This window comes from Empidonax traillii, unplaced genomic scaffold, assembly GCF_003031625.1.
Source record: "Empidonax traillii isolate 1590-97213 ecotype Southwest subspecies unplaced genomic scaffold, ASM303162v1 scaffold1581:size117717, whole genome shotgun sequence".
Lineage (NCBI taxonomy): Eukaryota > Metazoa > Chordata > Aves > Passeriformes > Tyrannidae > Empidonax > Empidonax traillii.
Window position 1 is genome coordinate 68,349 of NW_020956774.1, and position 15,488 is coordinate 83,836.

The 15,488-nt window shown below is 42.3% G+C and overlaps 2 protein-coding genes across 3 annotated transcripts in view; one reads left to right on the top strand and one right to left on the bottom strand.

The window, feature by feature from the left end:
• Window positions 1-3,207, bottom strand: part of TTC3 (tetratricopeptide repeat domain 3) — a 42,933-nt gene extending 39,726 nt beyond the window's left edge. Inside the window, exons 1-4 of the mRNA XM_027907943.1 lie at window positions 3,020-3,207; window positions 1,339-1,384; window positions 641-773; window positions 229-316 (exon numbers count right to left, since the gene is read on the bottom strand). Of these exons, the coding sequence (XP_027763744.1) occupies window positions 229-316; window positions 641-773; window positions 1,339-1,384; window positions 3,020-3,094 (342 nt within the window). The 5' untranslated portion in view covers window positions 3,095-3,207. The remainder of the gene's footprint in view (window positions 1-228; window positions 317-640; window positions 774-1,338; window positions 1,385-3,019) is intronic.
• A 701-nt stretch (window positions 3,208-3,908) lies between these two features.
• Window positions 3,909-6,631, top strand: PIGP (phosphatidylinositol glycan anchor biosynthesis class P). 2 transcript variants are annotated; one of them, XM_027907944.1, is made up of 5 exons: window positions 3,909-3,941; window positions 4,400-4,501; window positions 5,678-5,750; window positions 6,060-6,178; window positions 6,426-6,631. In XM_027907944.1, exons 2-5 carry the CDS (start codon window positions 4,420-4,422, stop codon window positions 6,554-6,556), a joined length of 405 nt encoding a protein of 134 aa, XP_027763745.1. In that variant the 5' UTR covers window positions 3,909-3,941; window positions 4,400-4,419; the 3' UTR covers window positions 6,557-6,631. The 2 variants fall into 2 exon arrangements, with proteins under 2 accessions (XP_027763745.1, XP_027763746.1); XM_027907945.1 differs by lacking the exon at window positions 3,909-3,941 and adding an exon at window positions 4,013-4,140.
• Window positions 6,632-15,488: the final 8,857 nt, after the last annotated feature.

The window sequence follows — 15,488 nt, forward strand, 5'->3', positions numbered from 1 at the left end:
CATTCATCAATCAATGACATTATTGACTGCAATTACTGAGTTATCCCAATAAGGCCTAGGAAGCCTCTTCTTTCTAGAGAGCTGCAACTCAGCCATCATCCAATTTATTTATTCACTCCAGCCAAAGGAAATGGCTCATTTCAGATGTGATCCCAAGCTGCTTAAGGTACGGATTTAATTACCCCGTTCCACTCGAGAACTTACACCAAGTTGAGATCCAGTACTTACAACAACTTTTTTAATTAAATCAGCAAGGTCTTCCAAAAAATTACACTCACAGATTGTCTTCCACAGATGCCATTCCTGAAACATCAAACTGTTTAAAAGCACAAGTTATTTCTCGTATAAAAACACAATGAATTTTTTTATTTAGAGAAGTAACGCTGTGGTGCTTGGTCCTAATTGCTAATAGTTAATTAGCATCTTTTTAGCATCCTACCAATTATTAATTCATTGTAGAGCACATAAATATTGTATTAATATAATATACAATTAATCTCTATATAATATTTATTAATATAATACACCGGTTGTTTTAATATAATTATATTAATAATTAAGTTATTGTAATAATTAAAATCACAGTAATTAAAATTAAAATTATAGTAATTATAATTAAAATTAGAACGTGGTCCCTCACCCAAATTGCCCTTGGAAAGAAGTGCTTTGTTGGGTGAAGAGGAGAGGCCAAAGCATTTGGATTTTAATCACGTTGCAATATTCCCTCAATCTCTCCACAGGCTGATTGCACCAAACTTCACAGGGATCAACACCTGCAGGAGAACAGGTGGGGAGTCAGACAGGCATTGCAGGGGCAAGAAACAACTCAAAATTCAAAATGTCATAAACCTCCCCAACAATCATCTCCAGACTTTTATTCCTGAGTCCAAACCAACCCGAACAAGGAGCCCAGAGCTCCAAAAATCAGGAATATTCTGTTTGGCCTCAGAGGCCTTTATGTGCAGGGCTCTTTCAATATTTCAAAAATATAACCCATTTCCCTCAGAGGCTGCCTTGAAATTAAAAGGTAAATTAAACTATTGGGGTGGCAGCCGGCGCTCTGAGGTAAATTAAAAGGTAAATCAGATGACTGAGGTGGCATCAGGTGCTCTCAGAGCAGGAGCAGCATCGTCTGGGGGGGGCTGAATATATGGAAAAATTCATTTTCCACAGCTGGCTGTGCCTCCTGCATGTTCCAGGTTGTCATTTGAGGAATACAGGCAATGAATTCTACTTATTCAGGCAAAATAAGGACAAAAAAAAAAAAATCAAAAAGGAATCAAAACCAGCACACAAAAGTGAATTAAAAATGTAAGAAAATTGGTTTAGTTCACATACCTGTTTTAGGATTAGGCAGCACTGTCTGACCAAATGTTCCATGACCCTAAAGATAAACATATTTTTCTTAACATGACACAGCCAAAAAAGCAAATAAAGCAAAGCAAACCAAACAGGGAACAAAAAGCATGTTTGCTGCAGTTACCTAACACAAAAAAAAAATGTTTACCTGCATATCCATTAAAACAATGTCCACAGGTTAATAGTTATGAATGGACAGGAAAACCTTTATTCATTTAAACAATATTTTAAGTCACACTAGAACAGTGTTCTAGAAATTAGTAAGTCAAAACCAGGGACTAGGCAGCAAAATAATGCTCAGGAATACCTGACTGCACATGATTAAGAAGACAACACAGCTTTTCAAAAAAATAATAATTAATTTTTGACAGTGTGTGCATATTTATATAAATTCCTTCATATCAAAATAAGTGGAATAGTTGATTCAGTGCCTCAGGGCAGCAGAATCTATCAGTACTTCAATGGGTTTAAACTTATGAACCTCTTAAGCTGAAAAATAAATTACTTTGTTCTGGTTTACAGATCCCTACCAAGTCTCTTTATTTTAAGAAGTTTTTTTATGTGTCATTTAAAAATATAAATTATAAAATCGACATATTTGACAGGTCGGGACACTCAGCAAGAAAAGAGGAAAGGAGATGAACTCTGCTTGCAGCTCCACAGCTCCTTCCCCGCAGGGAGGAGATGATGCTGTGACATCTGAAAACCAAACCAAAACCAAAACCAAACCAAACCACTTCCCCCTCCCTGTCCATGGAGATCCTGGGGGTGCTCCCACCCAGGCAAACCTGGAAACCAACTTTTAGCACTTGCAGAGAACCAAGGGCTTTCACAAGATATTTAAAAATTAAAAAAAAAAAAAAATCTCATCTTCTGCTGACACAAAAAAAAAGCCCTTGAATTTGGCAGCAGCACACGCCCCAAACATCCTTCCTTGATATAAACACATTCCAGTGGGAATCATCACTCTGGTGGGACCAGCTCCTTCTGAAGGCACAGCTTTACAAATAAATTCAATTTACCCAAATTTCTGTGGTTAAATAAGTACAAGCCTTACTGGGCATGAAGAAACAGATGCAATCAAAGAAGGGGCCAACTCTGCAGCCAGGGCAGAGTTAAACTCCCACGAACCAAGGGGTGATTCCCTTGCAATGAAAGGAAGGGAATCTGTCAGGCATCAGCCCAGGGATGGTCTGGGGGCAGAGCCAACAGGTTGGGCGAGTTCTGCTGGCAGGATCTACACATCACTGCCTGCTGTGACAGCTGTACACACACAGAGCCACCCAAACCTGCCTGACAGAGGACAAAGAGACTCTGTTCTCCCCCAGCTCGGTGCTTCTGTGAGTGAATAATGCACATGGCAGAAGTTACTTTTGCCTCAGTTTCAATTAAACAACACTAGGAAGTGCTCTGTAGATCAGATAATAAAATCACAGAACGATTTGGGTTGGAAGGGACCTTAAAGATGATCCAGTGCCACCCCCTGCCATGGGCAGGGACACCTTCCACCAGCCCAGGGTGCTCCAAGCCCCGTCCAGCCTGGCCTTGGACACTTCCAGGGATCCAGGGGCAGCCACAGCTTCTCTGGGCAACCTGTGCCAGGGTTTAAACTCCCCTGGAACATCCTGCAAGTTCTCCACCCAGTTTCAAACCCACTCACCAGTTCCAGGTAAGGTGTATCCACACGGTACAGAGCCAGGGTTGCCAGGTCGGGTATGGACCAGGGATCAGCCATGGCACAGCACCCTGGAAGAGAAGGATGGTGAGGAACACACGAGGGGAAGGCAAGAGGAAAACAACCCGTGCTTCGCGGCACTTCACATGATCACAACGAATCACGCTTTGCCGGGGTTTTTCGTGAAAGAAACGCGGGTGTTCCACAGCACAGGTTAATGCTGAAAACAGCCACCTAAAGCCCCAGCTAAGAGCTTGTTATGTCAGGTAACTCGGGTAACTCTGTGTTCTACCCCTCCAGCAGGACCCCAGGCAGGGCGCAGGGTCAGCAGCATCCCCGGAATCGCCGCCGCATCCCGGGATGCCGAACACGCCGGGACAGCCCCGGCCCCGCCCCGCCCGTCACCAGCCCTCCGCCGGCCGCTGACGTGTCTCCCCCCGCCGGCACCACCCTGCCCGGAGCTCCAAGGGACTCCAAGGCAGCGGACCTGGGAAAGGTTCCGCTGCGGATGCCGGTGCGGCGCTGCGAGCCCCGGGCGGGCCGGGGGACAGCGGGCTGCGAGTGCCGGGCGGGGCGGGGCGAGCGCGTACCGCTCCCTCCACCCCTCGTACGGCCCCGTCCATGCCCGTATCCCCCCGTCCATCCCCGTATCCCCGCATCCCATCCCATCCCATCCCATCCCATCCCATCCCATCCCATTCCTCACCGCTCCGCTTCGGCCCCCCGCGCTCCCCGGACGCGCCTTCCGCCTCCGCCCCGCCCCGCCCCCCCGCGCGCGCCCCCCCCGCCTCCCCCCGCCGGACGCGCCGCCCATTGGCCCGCCGCCCCCGTGACGTCACGGGGCCGCCAGCCAACCGGCGGGCCGTGCGCCTGCGCGCGCGCGCGCGCGCGCACGGAGGCGCGGAAGGTGCGGGGGGGTGGAAGGGATGGGATTGGATGGGAATGGGATTGGATGGGAATGGGATGGGATTTTCCATCATCATCCATCCTCTGCTTCACCTTCTCTTCTCCTCCTCCTCCTGCCGCCCTCGGGGCCGTTTTCCCTCCCTGGACACGCTCCGGAGAGGAAGGAGGCGCAGCCGGGCGGGGGGAGCTGCGGGCGGGCGGTGCGTGGGGAGGAAGGAAGGAAGGAAGGAGGAGGGAGGGAGGGAAGAAGGAAGGAAGGGAAGGGAGAAGGGAAGGAGAGAGGGAGTATCCCCTTCACCCGGGGCTCAGGGAGTATCCCGTTAATCCGGGGTTCAGGAGAGAGTATTCCCCCCCACCCGTGGGCGTGGGTACCTGGGCGCGCCCCCTCATTCCCAGAGGAACTTCCCGGGAAACCTCTTGAGCAGCTTCCTAACCCCGCTCTCCGCCCTCGCCGCGAAGGTAAAAGGGAGGACACCGGGATGGTCGAGAACTCGCCGGCCCCGCTGCCAGAAAGGGCGATCTATGGATTTGCCCTTTTTCTAGGATCGTGGTTTGGCTTCAGTGAGTATCCCGGGAACCGAGACACCCGAGAAGGGTGCTTTGCTTAGGAGGCAAACGTTATTCCCGACTGGAACGCCTTTCCCAGAGAAGCTGTGGCTGCCCCTGGATCCCTGGAAGTGTCCCAGGCCAGGTTGGACGGGGCTTGGAGCAGCCTGGGCTGGTGGAAGGTGTCCCTGCCCATGGCAGGGGGTGGCACTGGATCATCTTCAGGGTCCCTTCCAACCCAAACCATTCCATAATTCTGTAAGACCACCTGAAAAGGATCAAACTTGTGTTCCAGCCCCTGTTGGGAGGGTGATGGAGCACTGAGTGCCAGACCTGTCAGGTGTAACAAAGATCTGTCGTTGCCTTTCGTGATTTCCTCAGGTTTTATCTGTCTTTAACCACATTACAGGATCTTTAATGGCATTAGAGAGTCAAATTATTTGAAAAATGCCCTGCATTCTCAGTAACTACTTGAATACATTTTCACTATACAGTAAACACTGGAGATAGTAGTAGTGTTGTTACCCACTGGAATAAAATAGAATTAAAATTAAAAAAAAAAAAAAATAAGAAAAATAAATAAGAAAAATACTGGGGGAAAAAAAAAAGTTGATTTAGTCAACAGCACTGGGAATTAATTTGAGTTATGCCAGCATTTCTCTGCTGCTGTTGACAGGTTCTTTAGCATTTCACTGGGCATGTCTCAGGTGCCAACACAGGCCCAGGGTTTTTGTGAAGCTGAGAGCACTTCCTCAGCACAAGAAAAGGTGTTGCAAATACCCTGTAGGCAAATAATGAAACCTGAAATAACCAAATGCTGCTCCAAGTCTTTCCTGGCTCCGAGGCAGCAGCTGGAAAGGGAAGTGAGTTGGTTTCTGTTCCTCTCACAGGAAGTTTTCTGCTTTATTTTCATCTCCATTCAGATCCTTCTGGCCTCCTTTCACTGAGGTTTTGGCTTTGTTGGGTTGGGTTTTTTTGTGTTCTGCAGCTCAGCTCAGAATAAATTCTCATCTTGTCTCCGCGAGGAAATCAGCAATTAAATGTGAAAGCAAATATAAAAATGATCCCAAATAACCCAGCTGCAAAACCTGGGCAGGTTTGGTGTCTGTGTTTTGTTATGCAGTGTTTTTGGTGAAACTTATGAAGTCTAAAACCAGCATCAGTCTAAACTATTTTAATTCCCTTGTGCAGTTTTATATCTCATCTGGGCATATATTCCTGAGTCTTGGCTCTTCTCCTTGGGATTGACATACTGGCCTCAAAAGTAAGTTCTTAACCTGAATATGGGACATCCTTAATTATTTTAAAATTAAAAAGCCTTTTTTTTTTTTTTAAATAGCAGCCTTGTGTTGAATCAATTTTTTTCCCCTCATGATAAGGGCCTGTAATTTTTGTAAAGCATTTTTTTTTATGTAGGTAACAGGTGTGGTGAAAGCTTTTCGTTGTGTAGTGAAATAAGTAACATTTGCATTTTTTATGACAAATTTGATGTTTTGTTTTCGGGAAATTTGCTGACGAAAATATAGTACATTTATTGTCACGGTATGTTAAATTTTGAAATCTCTCCCCTCAGGTACTGGGCAGTTGCTTTGCCAGTTTACCTCCTGGTTGCTGTAGGAATTGGTTATATTTTGCTTTTTGGGATTAACATGATGAGCACAGCTCCACTCAACTCCACACACACCATCACAGGTAACTTTAGTGGGGTTTTATTTAAGATTTTTGATGTTTAGCTGGTGGTTTCTGTAAATCTGTATATGTCACCCTATAGAATATAAACCAAATTTTAAGCCTTTGAGCTCTTGGAAGTACTGAAGTGTTGGGAGTGAAAGAATTAAAAAAAGTAGCTCAATTTACACAGTGTTCCATCATAGAGCATCTCTTTTCTTTCAAGAGCTTCGGATATCTGAAATGTTCTCCAAAATGTTGATTTTTGCAGATAACTACGCGAAAAAGCAGCAGCAGAAGAAGTTTCAGGAGGAAGCAATTCCAGCCCTGAGGGATATTCCCATCAGTGAAGTGAACAGAAGGTTTTTCCTCCCTGAGAAAGGAATCTGCGACAGCAGATAGTCATTACTGAGGTTTGTTTGAGCAAAGGATTAGTGGAAATGTTGCCCAAGGACAGTCAAAACCTCTCCAAGCTAACAAAAAAAAAAAACTCTTTCAGCTTGTAGAGCAAAGATTTTATGTTGTTTTTTTTCTTTTTTCCCCCTAACTAAATTTATATTAACACATTTTATTAATTTATTTACCTTCACAACCTGCCTTGGTACGAGAATTACACCAGAATAATTTATCAAGCCGTTTTTTGGAGCTTAAAATGTCCTGTTACTTGTCTTTTCCCTCTGAGAGGGAAAGAAACAGCTTTTTTTGGCCCTAGTTTCATTCTGTTTGCCTTTTGGGCGTAGTTTAATTTTATTTCCCCTTAAATTCGGGGAGGAAAAAAAAGCTTTTGCTGGTCAAACGTCGAGGATCTATTTTTTATTAAATTAATTGGAACTGTTTACATTGTAAATAGAAAGCTTTCCTTTGTAAATATTAATAAAGTGTAGCTCATTTTTACGTGTTTGAGCTCGCAATTTTCTCTGTGGTTCTGTGTTAATTCTCCTGGGTAAAGGTCCATTTCCCTTCACACAATTCAGCAAAATATATTGATCCCCCTCCCAAAATTGGCAGGATTATTGAATTACCAGGAACACCGGAAATAAGAAAGTTGGGTTGTGAAGATTTTCTGAAACAAGTCTTGGAAGTTAATTTCTTTTTTTTTTTTTTTTAAGCATTTTTAAAAATACTGAAAACCTGGTTCAAGGAAATATCTGGAAATACAGGAACTGGCAGGTCCATCCTATTTTAGCCCAAGGTTATAGCACAAAGCACAGTAAGTTGTTGGTAGGGGAGTGGTTCAGATGTTTCCTAAACAGTGCATTTTCCTTTATTTTTTATTCCTTTAGAGAGCCACAAATCCAATTATTTTCAGGACTCAGGGTTATTTAGATTGATTATAAAGACCAGAGAATAGGCTATTATTGTTTATTAGGCTTTGTAAGGTTTATCAGCCAACTTCAGAGCAGAGAGAATTTAGTTAAGGACTTGACTGTTTCATTAAAAGGTAAGAAATTTTTGAAAGTTTGTGTGGAAAAATCTTATGCCAGTTCTTTAGAAATCAGGCAAAACGACCATCAGTTGATGGTCTGGAAAGTCTCAAGACCTGCTAACAATTGATTTGGGTATAAATATAAATATAAAACCTGTAGATGGTTGGGTTTTCTACCTGCTTTTGAAGGAAAAAACCTCCATGTTCAGTAGTATGGGTAGGAGAAAAATACCTCCTTAATGAAGGAAAAGGTGCTTTTTCAACCTTTTGCTCTGAAATGAATTGGTTATCTGATATATTGTGGTTGGGGGGAACTCCTCAAGAATATTTGTAGCTCAGCCTGGTGGCTGCAAATCTGTGCGGGGTCGATTTGTTTGGGAGTTGTGGACTTCTCAGCGAAGTTTTGGGTTTAGTTTGCTGTTGTTTCCCACTCCTGCCACGATTTTGCCCTTTAATTAAATGAATTGAATTTCAGTTTGCACGCTCAGGCACCCGTAGGTAGAACGAATTCAAGATTTTACGATCGGCGGCCGCGAAGGCGTATTTGCTCTTTTTGTCACCCCTCTGCTCACATCATGGACATTGAAGTATTGACTGTAATTTTTTTTTTTTTTTTTAATGTGTTCCACCTTCCTTTTGCTCTGTGAGAGAGCAATTTCCTTCGGAATCCCGGGTTGACACCAACTGAAGGGCCACGTTCCCGGTGTCGTCTGATGGGGGGATTAATTCGGTCCCTGGTGAAGGAGGCCCAAATCCCTTCAGGGATCAGGCAGAGCCGCTGGAAAATGCCCTCAAAGCCCCGAAAGCACACAAATTAGAGGGCTGTAAACCTTGGGCAAAGATTGTGTCAGTGATGAATCTGCCATTTCATTTCACTGCAGAAAACCCCCCTCCATAATTATGGGAAAACCAACAGAGTGAGGAGGGAAAAGGGGGGGGGGGACGCTTTTGTTTAAGTAAAACTTGCAGGGGGCGAAACTCAATCTTCGCTTTTCTGTCACTGGTGCTTCAAAGGCACCACGAGTGACCTTCCCTTCAACTTTTGGGGGCGCTTGACACTTCAGGAATGGCCCCCTGGGGTCAAAATAAAACCAGGGAATGTGACGTTTTGTGGGGAATTGCGGGTGGTGGGGGATCTGCAAACTCTTGGCTAGGATGGTGATTAAGGAGAAGATGCAACTCTGCCAGCAAAGAGGAGAGGAGATTTTGTAAATGTGCAGCTATTTATGTAGATTTTGCCTTAGATATTCAGAATAAAAACAAAAACCTGGAGTGATTGAACAGTTTCGCTGGCAGGGCCTTTCTTTACAAAACATGCCTGTTCAAAGGCTGGATATCAGGTGTCCATCTATTCTTCTCCCACACAGAGGGAGAACTAAATAAATAAATAAAGGCACAAACCTAAATTTGCCCTTGTTTTCACCCCTCTGACCTCGCTGTTGTAGCACAACTAAATAAAGAGTTTATCGCAGCCTTGTCCCTGCTGGGATAAACCAAGGGATGAAACCTCAGCCTTGGTTTTAAATGCACTTTTTAGGATTCTCCTGCAGTTTTTTGCCCTGTTGGAGTCTGAGGGTATTTTACACATCTTGCTATAAACTTCATATGGTAGGACAGGGATTTGAATGGATGTGGATGGAAACACGTCCTGGGAAAATAGCCTGGATTCCAGTGGAATGGGGGGGGTGCCCTTGGAAATATGGGAGCTGGGGTGGCCAAATTTGTGTGAAGGTGGTGGAGTATCTACCTCCTTCCATCTTGGCTGGAAAGGGAAGGGGAGTAACAACATGGAGAGGGACTATTTCCAAGGGATTGGAGTGACAGGACACAGGGAATTGCTTCAAACTGCCAGAGGGCAGGGTTAGGTGGGATATTGGGAAGGAATTCCTGGCTGGGAGGGTGGGCAGGCCCTGGCACAGGTTGAATCCCAGAGAAGCTGTGGCTGCCCCTGGATCCCTGGAAGTGTCCAAGGCCAGGTTGGACGGGGCTTGGAACAACCTGGGATAGCAAAAAGTGTCCCTGCCCGTGGCAGGGGGTGGCACTGGATCATCTTCAAGGTCCCTTCCAACCCAAACCATTCCATGATTCTCCTCGAGTTATGCAGGTGGACTTTGGCTGTTACCTAAAGCATCATACAGACCATTCCAAAATTATTTTGAGCACACAAGGAACGCTGTCAGCTCGATTGGATCATCTTTAGAACAACCACCATTTGTGACTGGAGCTAAAAGGTGAGCAACATTCCAGTCTGGATTTTGTTGTGGCAAAGGTTGAGGTGTGAGTAGGGGCAATCAAAGGCTCTCACAGAAAATAGAAAGCTGTAATAATAAACGTTCATCCTGGTACACATCTGTGCTAGGTGATATAAATATTTATATATATATATATAATATTAAAAATGCAACATTACCACCAATGGTACTGGCACACCCTGACACTCCCCCCCTCCCCCCAATCTCTTTTCAGGAGTTCTTTTTTTTTTAAAAAAAAAAAAAAAATTCAAATACTTGATTTTATTACCAGGCAGTTTCTGTGTCATTCGTGAGTGCAAATAAATGATCGAGTGTTTCTGCCTTAAAAAACAGAAGAGCTGATGGGTGATTTTTGTGGAAATACATTTTGTCCCGCAGTGCACCTTGAGTCTGAGTCACTGAAATGCTCAGAGCAGAGTCTGCAGCTTTCAAACAGCTGAGGTGAATGGAGGGGTGGGGGTGGGGTTTGTATCTCTCTGTTCATGAATTGAACTGTTTCCCGAGGAGAAAGTTTCGGAAGGGTTTCGTTTTGTTCTGCCAGTTCCCCGCCGGGGAAGTTGCCAAAGTAAATCTTGGGGGGGGGTGCTCTGCAGTTCATGGATAAGCTGAGTTCTCAGCCCTCTGCTGAAAGCAGCTGATAGAATTACCCGGTCTGGAAATGGTGATTCTGTGGAGTGTCGTGAAATAGCAAGTGTTTCAGTGAATTGGATGGGGTTTTGCCATCTCTGGAGATCATTAAACTGTTTTTGGGAACGTTGCCTCTTCTCAGCTCTGCTGCTCTTGTCAGTCAGTGTGAATGTAGCTTGGAAAAGAAATTCCTGTGGCAGTTGTTTTTTTTTTCCCCTCTTAATCCAAATTATTGCTGCATTATAGTTAGAAGGAACAGTCAGCAAACTCATGTACCATGTGAGGATGTGCTTTCCTTGGATTTATGTGGCCTTGGATGTAGAATTCAGGACTGTCTCATGAACATAAACCCCAGGTATGATTTTTCACATGCATACATACAATGAAAATATTAAATTATCGTGTGGATGCCCCTCCAGCGTTCCTGTACCAGTGGAACATTAACTTGCCCTTTTCCTGCCATCATTTTAGGGAACGGGAATCAACAGGAGTGTTTTGCTGGAAAGGCTGCAGCTGTTGAATTCCCAAGGGCAACAATTTAATCTGTGAGATGCCCGTGTTTGAAGTTGCAAACTCGTGATAAACTCCTTATTTGGGGCTGCTTTGTTGTCTTTTTTCTGCCTGTAAGTGACGGATGGCCCGAAGGTCGCCGCGGACTTTGCGGATGGGGCAACAAATCGGAACTGGAAACTGGAAGTTCACGGCAGTTGAATCCCAAAGGTTGCTACATTAGTTCATTTTGGGGCTTCTCTCAATTACTGACAGGGCGGGAAGGGGTCAGAGAGCATTTTGCGCGCGTGTGATGCGTCATCACAGACCTGTAAAGTCATCGGAGATGACTTTACAGGTCTGTGATGACGCATCCCACGCGCACAAAATGGCTTTTCTGTTGCTTTTGGCTACAAACTGAACGATGAGGGCATCAATAATTTCAGGGTGTCTTGGGAGAGACCCTTAAAACGCCTGTGTTTTGTTTCCACGTGCCTGGAAGAGGAGATGTAAAAGCTGAGTTTTCACGTTGGATTTAAACTTGGGGGTTTGAATTCCATCTCGTTCTTGCCCTTCCCTGTATCACAATTTGCTGGCCCCCTGTGAAAATTTAATTAATAGGCCCTGTTTTTGGTCTGCAAGCAGAGATTTGAAAAGAAAACTCCTTCCTTTCAATGCAGTTCATTTATTTGGAGTCCTAATTAGCCAGATTTTGTTTGCCAGGACGTCACCGAGGGGGAAGATCTGACACAAATCTCAGGTGGTTCTTAAAACTGTCTACACAACCCACAGTAATCCAGAAAAGGTCAAGGATCTGGAATTCTGCCCTTTTCCTGCTCTCTGGGGAAAACCAGGGCAGTTTTTGGTTGGGGATAAGAGACACGAAGGATAAAAAAATGTGAAATGTGGTGGGGACCAAATAATTAATCCTCGAGCCAATTAAAAACTGCTGGTGGCAGGGCAAGTGCTGACAAACTCTCTGAGAACACAATAGGGTGGTGAGGGAAAAAAAGTATCATATAATGTGTGTTTTAATGTGTCACTAAATGAAATGGTTGTTAATCGAGTCTTTTTTTTTTTCTGACTGGCAAAAGAGACTTTTCTGATTATAGGAGGGGGAAAATCTGGTAATAAGAGAATGACAGCAGAACCCCAGAAAATATTGCAACTCTAGTTTAGAGCTGGTCTTGACAGTGGGTTGTACTGGGAAGGGGTTATTTCAATTGGGCCCTCAGGATTTATATCAGAATAAAAATGCCCCATGGAGCTAAGGAGCGACAGTCTTTGCATGTTAAACAATTTCTTGCTCAAATTCCCTCGTGTTTCAAAGCCTTTGGGTTATTTTGGGGCTGTGCATTACGTTATTCAGTCTCCCAATCAATCCAATTTTCACTTTATCAGGGCTGCAACGTAAAAAAAAAAAAAAAAAAAAAAGAGTAACTAAGTCCTTTATCTGTGTTACTTAAACCAACTTGCTTTATAAAGCTCATAATCTTCTGTTCAGCCTCAGGGTTTTATTTAAAAGCCTCTCCCAACACAAAAGGATTTCCTCTCATTTCCCAGCTCCATTGACTCATTCTCCTTGGTAAGATGGTTATAAATAGTTTTTATTTTGAGCTTTGGATGTGTTTTTCTCTCTTTGGTCAGATGTTTGTCCCTGTATTTCTGACAGTTCTTTTTTTTTTTTTACCTCTGGAATTTTTAAGGTTGATTTTGTGTTTCTCGAGGCTGGCAAGCACCGTTCTTTATCAGGCTGAGCTCATTTCTTCTTCCTCAGAGCTGGCATCATCATTGTAGAAGTGAATTGTAGCTTGTACAGGAAAACTGGCCAGAACCTTCTCTCCCATGTTAGTAAGAAACTTTTGGGATTTGGACTTGGGCAAATAAAGTCTAATAAGGAGAAAAAAAAAAATATTTTAAGAGGAAAAAAAAAATAAAACTCTGTGACATTTGTCCATCCAAGCTAGCTGGAATATTTAAACTAGATTTCTGGAAATGAATTAATTCATTCTGGAGTTAAGATTAGGATACCAGGGTAAGATTGGGGTTGGGTGTAAAGAAGGAGGATGTTCTATTAATTTTCCCCCCAGTCAGGAGTTTCTACATCATTAAGCCTTAAAAGAATCCAAAATGTTGGTGACAACCCTTATCAGCCCCCCAAGCACAGGAAAAGCTTTACCTGGAATGAATTTTAATCCAGTCTAAGGAGCCTCCAGACACAGATCTGAAACAATTCACATTCCAATTGGCAGCTGCCCCCGTTGATTATTTGGGCTTGGTGAGCTCGTTATCATATCAATAAATGTAAATATAAATGAGATGAGGCAGAAAACCTTTTTTTAAGATTAATTTTTTCCTTTTTTTTGTGTTGTTTCAGGGTCTGTTCAGCCTGGGCATCTTTCCTCGTGGAGGGATAAAAATTATTGAGATTATTAATAATTTATTTATTTTATTATTTTAATTAATTAATTAATTAATTAAACTGCATTCTTCTCCTGAGAAGGAATATGTCTCATGTTGGAAGGGTGTCACTTTTCCTGTGTCAAGTGATAGGATTTAACTCACCTCACTGGGTGCTGAAACCCCAGGGCTCCCTTTGATCTGCAGTTTATCAGTTGACCATCCAGTTCTGACTGTAAAGAGATATTATTTATTTTTTATATATATATATTTATTATTTAGAATAGGCTAAAAATGAAGGTTTCACTTATTTTCTTCTGTAAAATTCCCCAGTAAAGTTCATTTAGCCCAAACAGCAAAATCAAGGCACAACTGAAAAGCTCCTTTCACATTTCCTTTAAAATTAATCTTTTATATCTTTATTTACCTGTAGTTTCTGTTGTTTTCTCTTTGGAATACATATTATTTTGAAATAATTTTGTATATATTGATTAAATACACTATACACTTTTTCTTTTCAGACTATCAGACAACATTTTTGAAAAGCAACTCTGATAAAAGCCAATTAATTGGAAAAATCGAACTCAGTTTGTACACAGCAGAAAATGTTCACTCTTAATTTATCTTTTATTGTAGATAGGGCAGCAGTAACTTTAAATTTGTCACCAGTACTTTTATTTTTGGGGGGCTTTTCTCTGCATCGTTCAATTTGTCAGGTTGGATCCTTACATGCAAATTCCTAAATTGTTGTTTGAGGTTTTTGGGTTTTTTTAACTACATAGAGGATGTTGAAACTTTAATTTGCTTTCCTCTGCAGTGTTTGGAGCATCTCCTTTTGAGCTGGTTGGGTAAAATTTTCAGCAAAAACATAATGTCAGTAAGAAATCACCATTTCCCTCATGTCAGAAATAGTTTCTTGAAATCATCACTGTAAGAGTGAGAACTCCCATTAGAATGAGACATCAGGACCTGTGCTGATTTGTGCTTAATTCTCTTATTTTTGTTCTTGGAGCCCAACAAATCCTCCCACCCGAGGGAGTAAAACAATCACAGTGCATCTCAAAGGCAGCAAGAGTTACTTTAAAATTCAATTTTCTGTTCTTTTCCAGGGTGGTTTAGCTCCAGCAACATCCCCCCCAAAACAAAACAAAACAAAACAAACAAACAAAAACCCCAAAACAACAACAATAAAAAAAATTGTACACCTCAAAGTATGTTTTTTACATTTCAGATTAAAATCATTTTCACTCCATCTAAGTACAAAGTATCACATCCAGAGTAGGCCTGGAGATTTCAAAATGAGGATTTTTATACATATATATATATATATATATATATATATATATATATAAAAAATATAGATTTATATATATTATATATAAAAATAGATATATATTTAACATATATATAATATATATAATATATATCTCATGCTCCACACAACCCTTATTTTAATAGCAGTTCATATTTGCTTATTTTATATATATAATTATTATATATATGCATATATTACATAATATATAATTATATGTATCACATATATATGATATATATGATATATATTTAATATATAGAATATATATCATATATATGATATATATTCTATATTATATATTGTATATATTTAGCATATATAATATATATAATATATATAATATATCTCATATATATGATATATATATATGATCTATATATCATATTATATAATATTACATATATATATAATAAGCAAATATGAACAGCTGTTAAAATAATGGTTGTGTGGAGTAAACAATTGTTTCTGCAGCTCATTAAGAGCCAGGAATGATTCTATACCTGACACAAAATTAGAGATACTCCCAACCATCCCCACGTCCAGGACTGGGTCATTTGAGCTGCATTTTCTAAAACTAAAGAAATGCTGGAAAGAACAAACGAAGAACTGACCAAATCTCGCTCCCCGTGTCCAATCCCTGCACGTGTTTTCCAGAGGGATTATTTGCTCCCGAATTTGGCCTCACCCTTTTTTGGTTCTCTGGGGTCTCCCCGTCCCTCGCCGTGAGTGTCCAGGGTCTCCACAAAGCAGAGCTGCTGCAAGGTCAGGATACAAAAAAAATCATGGAATATCCCGAGCTGGAAGGGACCCCCAGGGATCAGCCAG